The sequence below is a fragment of the Chiloscyllium plagiosum genome, chromosome 24 (assembly GCF_004010195.1).
Source record: "Chiloscyllium plagiosum isolate BGI_BamShark_2017 chromosome 24, ASM401019v2, whole genome shotgun sequence".
Lineage (NCBI taxonomy): Eukaryota > Metazoa > Chordata > Chondrichthyes > Orectolobiformes > Hemiscylliidae > Chiloscyllium > Chiloscyllium plagiosum.
This window is the reverse complement of record NC_057733.1, coordinates 51,190,821-51,198,964: the sequence shown is the minus strand read 5'-3', so window position 1 is coordinate 51,198,964 and position 8,144 is coordinate 51,190,821. Positions and strand designations below refer to the sequence as shown.

At 39.8% G+C, this 8,144-nt stretch overlaps 1 protein-coding gene across 1 annotated transcript in view; it reads right to left on the bottom strand.

Moving 5' to 3' along the window:
* Positions 1 to 2,619: 2,619 nt before the first annotated feature.
* The window catches only part of LOC122562289 (serine/threonine-protein kinase/endoribonuclease IRE1-like), an 83,063-nt gene continuing 77,538 nt past the window's right edge, over positions 2,620 to 8,144 (bottom strand). The window contains exon 22 of the mRNA XM_043715094.1: positions 2,620 to 5,552. Coding sequence (XP_043571029.1) covers positions 5,331 to 5,552 — 222 coding nt within the window. The 3' untranslated portion in view covers positions 2,620 to 5,330. The remainder of the gene's footprint in view (positions 5,553 to 8,144) is intronic.

The following is an 8,144-nucleotide window of genomic DNA, read 5'->3' as shown; positions in this document are numbered from 1 at the left end:
CACTTCCGGTTCTTTTTCTGAGAGGGTGGTAAAAGGGGTGCAGATCAATATGTTTGTGAATGGAGTTCCGGTTTGAATGCCAGGCCTCTAGGAATTCCCGTGTGTGTCTTTGTTTAGCCTGTACCAGGATGGATGCATTGTTCCAGTTGAACTGGTGTCCGTCTTCGTCTGTGTATAGGTACAAGTGATGGTTGGTCATGTATCCTGGTGGCTAGTTTCCTGCCCATTTGTCCAAAGTAATGTTTGTTGCAGTCCTTGCAGGGTATTTTGTATATCTATTGTTATTCTCTTCTTCCTTTGGTGAACTTTATACCAATAAGGATGTTGTTTGTGTCTGTGTGGTTTTCTTCTAATTTGTTGCGTTTTATGACAAAGGTGTAATCTGCATAGCGGACCCAAAGCTTGGGCTGGATCATGGGAAGGACCGTTTGTTCTAACACCTGCATAACTGCTTCTGCTAAAAATCCTGATATTGGTAATCCCATCAGAGCCCCGTTGATTTGTTTGTTGGTCTTCACATTGAAGATTGAAGTGGGTTGAGAGTCACAGGTCTACTAGCTTGAGGATGCTGTCCTTGCTGATGGAGTTGGTGTTGTCAGGTGTTTGTTTCATCTCGCAGTGAGGCTAAGATGATGTTTATTGATGTGAATAGGGCTGTCACGTTGAAGGAAACCATGACCTCGTCACCCTTTATCTTGGTATCTTTGATGATGTTAAGGAATTCCTGGGTGGAGTGGATGGAGTGGCTTGAGTCTTCTATGAGGTGTTTCAGTTTGCGTTGCAGTTCCTTTACTAGTCTGTATGTCAGTGTACTGGGAAGTGAGACTATAAGTCTGAGGGCCCCCCCCCCTTGTTTATGTACCTTTCATAATCCATAAAAATAAGGTGAGTTGGATTCTTCAGGGTTCATTCTTTAAGAGGTCTACCTTGTTAATTTCACCTGTCTTGTGGAGTTTCCTCAGGGTTTGCTGTAATATGGATTTCTTACTGTGCAGTCAGGTCCATCGACACCTGTTGGTAGGTGTTGGTATCGGCAAATAGCGTATGGTAAATGGGGTCCAAACTGATCCACCACTCAGAAAAAGAACGGACGTGATATCACCCACCACAACGATCAAGACAGATATATAGCAAGCAGGACAGAACACCAGAGCTTCAACAGAGGCTCAGTGATGATGTTACCAAGCATGGTGATGAACCATCTGAGAACAAATTTTCTGGCTCAGTGAGCAAAATACAACCTGATACACAACCTGAGCTACAAATCATCTCCAAAATCACAACAACGTTCTGATGTACATGGTTTACATTTTTCATTATCTTGAAGCTTAGGTCAGACTGTAAGCTTCCCGCCTTACAATGGAAACAAACTCAACTTAATCTTTCCTAATAAAGGTAAATCACTGCTGCTCAGATTATCTTTCTGAAGGACCTCTATAACATTTGGAGGACAATATTCTACAGGTATGGCCTATCCAACTTTATGCAATCAGCACTTAGTGCGAATATCCCACAGAAACTGACTTAACTAAAGCTTAAACTGTGTGAGAAGCCTTCATAGTTACCAGACTCAAAATGTCTCTGCTGGACAGTATCTTTGAAAAGGTCAATTTGTTGTAAGGAGTTCAATAAAAGTGTCAAAAAAGTTACAGACCACAAACATACATATTTTTAAAATATTTTATTGCTTTAACCCAGAGGGCTATCAATAAAAAATTACATCCCCAGTTTTAGATTAGATTAGATTACTTAGTGTGGAAACAGTCCTTCGGCCCAACAAGTCCACATTGACCCACCGAAGCACAACCCACCCAGACCCATTCCTCTACATTTACCCCTTCACCTAACACTACGGGCAATTTAGCATGGCCAATTCACCTAACCTGCACATCTTTGGATTGTGGGAGGAAACCGGAGCACCCGGAGGAAACCCACGCAGACACGGGGAGAACATGCAAACTCCACACAGACAATCGCCTGAGGCAGGAATTGAACCTGGGTCTCTGGCGCTGTGAGGCAGCAGTGCTAACCACTGAGCCACCGTGCTGCCCACAAAGTTTGTTAAAGCATGATTTACCATTGCAACCTACCAAACTCAAAATATGTATTGCATAAACAGCCTCAAAAAGAGCACTGTCCTGCAGTCCTTATTCCTTGCACACATGCCAAATAATCAATAATGCTTTTCAAAATGCATTTCAAGTCATACTATATCTTTTTTCTTTTGTCCAGGACTAAACATGTACTTTATTACTATAGGTACACAATTTCACAGTTATGTCTATTATATCTCCCCAGATGGGGGCAGTCTTTATAGAGGTTTTGTACATTCCTGGCAGACATTACAGTGTAACCAATACACCAGAGAATTAGTTAAGACTGATTTAACAGGTTATTGGCAAATGTTTCAGCTCTGGCAGTAAGCAAACCTATCGTTTAAAAAGTGTAACCGAAACATCATAGTTCTCTTATTGCTGTTTAACTGTCTATTTGAAAAGATTCATTACCTGACAGACCCCAACAAAGTTTCCAATGAACAACAATCAATTATACCTAGGGACTGATTAAATTAAGTTGTAAAAGATATCCAGTAAAACTTGTGTTTCAACACAGGTGATATCAATAGGAAATTCCCAATTCTATTTTATTTCTGCTGAAATCACAGGAACCTTAAACAAAGTATTAAAAGCACTTAGATTGGACAAAATTATCATTTGTGAGACAGAAAAAGTTAGAATGCTAACCACTAATGCCACATTACCGCCATTAGGATACTTGTAAATAGCAGACTTCTCCGCACTGGGAATCAAGAATGTTCTGTTTCAATTATACTTGCAGTTAAAAATGGAATTAACCAGATTACTTTTCAAGTAGAAAATGATTTAATGTATACAGAAGTAAATCAACCAATGTGGTGGATTGATGCTGTGCCATTGCGGGTGGGCATTGGGTCGCAAGCTAGTTGTGGACCGAGAGGCTGGAAGGAGTTAGCTCGCTTCCTTTATCTATCATTGTAACAAGGAGGAGGATGTTCTTCCCTCTCAGGCATATTCTACCATTCAATTAATTATGGTTGCTCTGTACCTCAACTCCATTTACCAAATTAGTTGATGTCCTTCATTATCAATCCCAGCCTTGAAGTGTTTTGCATCCTTAAAATAATTCACTGTGGTTAAAGACTGGAACTGACAATGTTGGTGGGAACACTGCAATTGATCATTAGTAGAAATTATATTTGGAACAGCAAATGGAGAAATGCAGCAATATCTTTGGGACTTACTTTGTAAAGTGAAATAATTTCAAAAAGTGCACTTTCGATTTTAAAATCGTAACTCTTCAAGATTTTAAAACAAAAACCAAGCACAAACAAGATGCATGTATAATCATAAAACTCAACAAGGTATTATGGAATTATATCAACTGGTTAAACCAGTTTCTGGGTAACCTGGACGGCAGATCAAATCTTTTAGTGCAAATGTCAAAATAAAAAAGGAACATATATAATCACAATTTGAAACTTTTTTTTTGTAAATGAAGACATTGAACTTATTTTTGCCACTCTTCTTTCAGAACCAATACAAAGTTAACACTCTCCAAAAACGGCCACCTCATCCCACCTCTCAGATATACACATACCACCTCAAACTGAAGATGGATACAGAAACAGTTTCAAATGTACATTAAACATCAAAACTATTACCTATCAGATATAAAGGTAAATCCCCCCCTCCCCAATAAATAAATAAGTTACTAAAATTTAATTATCAGCACATTTTTAAAAAATTATTTTGACAATTGACATGGGCTGCATTGTTTTGTGAGATAATGATTTTCCTTGCAAGTACCAAATACTGAGCTTCTACCACAAGTACACTTTTTTTGGTAAACTGATTAAATTAAATGCAACATTTCATGTCATATCAGGGCTCTTGTAGCAAGTGCCATGAAAATACAGAAATCTGTGATCACAGTCCTGCTGTCGGGAAACCACATTAAGCAGAACCCAAGTACTTAGCCATCACGCACACCCCCTGCCGCCCCCAACTTTACCAAGTGTACAACACTTGGCTGGGTTCTCCACTCAGATCGATGGTATTGGAGATCACGTGATCTGGGTGGGAGTGGAGAGGTAGTAGGGATAGAATCAGAAAACATAAAAGAGGAGACATCATTTAACAGGAGACAAATTTCATCTGCGAAGACAGTGATTTCTCACTCAAGGTGGGCAGAAAATGCAATGTCGACAAAACATGGTGTCTGCACTCACCTTGCTATTTCCATAACAAAACAGCACAAAATACATCTGCCCTCTGTTGTAATGAGCAAATAGAGTAATTCAGACAATCAAGCTTCAGCACATTATGTTATATGTGAGCTGTTGGAAACTGTGCTCAGTTAGTGTGTGAGTGAAACTCTATAAATTCAACTGATTAATCTGTAATGCAATAATCTGATCACTCCTGCTCAGTATTTGGACTTCCAAGATCAAAAACAAAATATTGCAAACATAGAACAATGGCATAAAGCTACAAATACCAGAAATGCCCCAATATAAAATCGTGCTGTTCCAAACCTGAAAGCATAGCTTTCAACAAGGCATTTTGCTGTGTGTGACTAACCACTCTCCCACTGATAAACTGTTAATCATTCTCCACCTTCCTTGCTTTCAGAACAGAATCCATTGCATTTTGCCCCATTATTGTGTCAGTGCCATAAACCAAGAACACAGTGAGCCATCGTACTCTCCTGACAGGACTGATTAGTTTTCCGTGTTGTAATGGACAAACTATTCCACAGATTGGTGTTGTCAGTGCTCCAATATTTATAACATGAATCAAACGGTCTTAGCATGATCTAGCCAAACTCAAGCAAAAGGCCTTGCAAAACCCAGAGCTTGACCAGCATCTGTGAATAAATGCCTTCTTTGGAATTTTTGAGTTACAGATGCTTTATATCCTCTAACGTTGGTCCCTGACACATGAAATAGTGAAACATGCAACAGCCCACGGTAATGCAGAAGGAGAATCACAGTTTTTTTTTAAAAAGTGAGACAAGAAGTAATTTCCTGCAAGGAAAATATTTTCTTGCATTAAAAACGTAGCAGTGGCAATAAAACTGCAGGTCCTTAAACTGGAGAACGAGCTTGCCTTGGAATATCCTGCAGGCCATATACAGCTTTTATAAAGGCACTTAATAGTTTGGTAACTTCTTCAATCAGTAAATGTCTGTCACCAAAACATAGTATTTTAGTACTCGTGTGCTAAAAAGGCCAATGGCTGGAATGCATTTTAAAAATAAACAATTTTCGTTTTATAGATTTCGCCTTTGGATTATATAAAGCTGTCGGTTACTGAGAGGGCTAACTGGTTCGGTTCTGCAGCCTCCTGGTAGTAGTATGGATGAAATAGTCTTTCCTGGCTGCAGATTTGCATGGCATAATATGTGTGGAGTAATAGATGAGGGAAACGGAAGGTAAAATAACAAACAAATTCATCTGGGACTGAACCCAAAGTTTCTTGCACTTCCTCTGGCAGTTCCCTATAGTGGTGTTTCTGAAAATAAAACATGCAAGATATGTAAACGTTAGATGTACAGTCAGACACTCTTATTACCTAAGATCATCATTGTTTTGTACAGAAGCCCCCTAGCTCTGCAAACTAGCAACACATCCATGTCTCCTCATTACACACACTGGTGGAAGTGATAGTGCAGTGATAATGCCGCTGGACAGCAAATAAGAACCCTTGGTTCGAATCCCACCAGAGTGAAATGTGAATTCAATAAAAATCCGGAATTAAATGGCAGCCTAGTGATGACCATAAAGAAGCCATCTGGATTGTTACAAAACCCCATCTGGTTCACTAATGCCCTTTAGAGAAGGAAAGTTGCCTCCAGATCCACAGCAGACTATTTATAGCTTTTTTTGCAATAAACATTGGCCTAGCCAGTGATGCCCACATCCCATGAACAAATTAAAAATAACTCAAGACATCCAACAGAGCAATAAAATGAAATTTGATACGTGCGCACACTAATAGGACTCAGGCAATTTAAAAAAGGCACTTTGCAATCAGAGAAATGAATAAAACCTTAGGCAGTTTGTCAGTCCTCACAATGAAGCAATTCCATGTTTCATAAAACTGAAAATAAAACTGATCGGAATCTGTGATTATCGAATGAATAGCCAGGAGAGGCTGGGGCGTGGGTTTAATTTCTCAATTAATCTGTCAGTGACAGACTGACTGCCAGAGGGAGACCAGGCACTTCACTGGAAGAGAAAGGCACCATCATGCCCCAAACTCGAAGACCAGATACTAGAAGCGGGGAGAGAATGAAGTGAGGCTGGGCGAACACTCACAAAACATCTATAAATCTCACTTACAAAACTGATCAACGAACCAATAAATCCATTAACCGGTAGTGGCATATTTTACTCCAAGGTTCATGGTGCTCCAGATTCCTCATTGCTGGGTTGTCAATCTGCCCTGTAACCAGACTGCCATCAGAAGGTGAACAAGCCGAGTTCAGGATGACCAATTCAGTCATCTTCTATAGTTCAGGAGTGGAGGAGCCTCAGTGCCCTGTAACCAGACTGCCATCAGAAGGTGAACAAGCCGAGTTCAGGATGACCAATTCAGTCATCTTCTATAGTTCAGGAGTGGAGGAGCCTCATAAAGCTAGCATACTGTTTAATAACACAAATCTCCAACCTTGTCTGCTTTTGATCTTTTTCCCTTGTCAATGATATTGATTCATTTTCCAAACACTGCTAGTTGTTCTTTGCAATTTTTGATGGTGAAACTTCACACAGGTGTATCCTGGCAATTAAAATGCACCTCCTTGTAGGATCTAGTCACTCCCTCATAGTTTCTAACGTACTCATTTGAAAAAGCAAGTGAGAAGGGTTGTGTTGATTCTTCAAAATGAAGTATTCTTTACACATTAAATCAACAGGATAGTTTGGTAGGAGTAGGCAGTAATTTAATTTTGTTCATTTAAATTCGTGATGTTCTAATATATATTTTCTCTCATGCAGAATGAAGTAAACTACACTAGTTATCAATACAGTGCTCTGGAGAACTTTGCAGAAGTCTTGTTGAGAGCTGGAAAATTGTCTGAAACCAAAAGTGAAGGGGAAAACCTATTTCCTGCCACAGAAGGTAAAAGTTATTGTCAGTAGGCCCTGTTACAAATTGTATCTGGTTTTACACCATACTCAGTCTTGCAATGTTATCTGTACTAAAAATGTCTCATAATCAATAGAAATCAAATTCCTTTGACATATCATGTGTATGCAGAAATGTAAACAGTACATCGTGAAAAATATTAAGCAGACACACGTAAATATATTGCTTATTGCAGCAAGTGTGCAGATTGTTAGTTCAGGTACACGGTCCTTTATCCGAAATTGTCAGGACCAGCTGTTTTTCAGAATTCAAAAGTTTTCAAATTTCAGAATAAGTGACAGGTTGATGGTGAAATTTTATAAAGTCTTAGGGGAGGGGCAGACTTATTACGTAAAACAGGCCTTGAGAGAGAATCCAGGCCTGTCAGTGCTGGGCCACGCCCCCACATGTCGCACCTGAGTGACACATTTCGAGTGGGTGTCGACTTGGGTTAACTGTTCACTCCATTCCTAAAGAAGGGCTTTTGCCCGAAACGTCGATTTTCCTGTTCCTCGGACGCTGCCTGACTTGCTGTGCAGTAAAAAGCAAGGATAACTTAGGACATATGACTTCCAGCATCTCTAATGATAAGGAAGTTAGCATTAAGGCACTTTACCTGAATGCTCGTAGCATTCATATCAAAGCCGATGAACTAATGGCACAGATAATAGTGAATGATTATGATGTAGTAGGCATCACAGAGACTTGGTTACAGGGGAGTCAGGACTGGCATGGTTTTTCAACTTATCGAAAAGACAGAGAGGTGGGCAGAGGGGGTGGGGTTGCCTTGTTAGTTAAGAACAAAATTAAATCTATGGTATTGAATGACATAGCGTCGGATGATGTGGAGTCTGTGTGGGTGGGATTGAGGAACCACAAAGGCAAAAAAAACATAATTGCAGGTGGACTGGGTAAATAATGTTGCTAGTGGATCTAAAGTAAGGGAATTCATGGAATGCTTACAGGATGGCTTTTTGG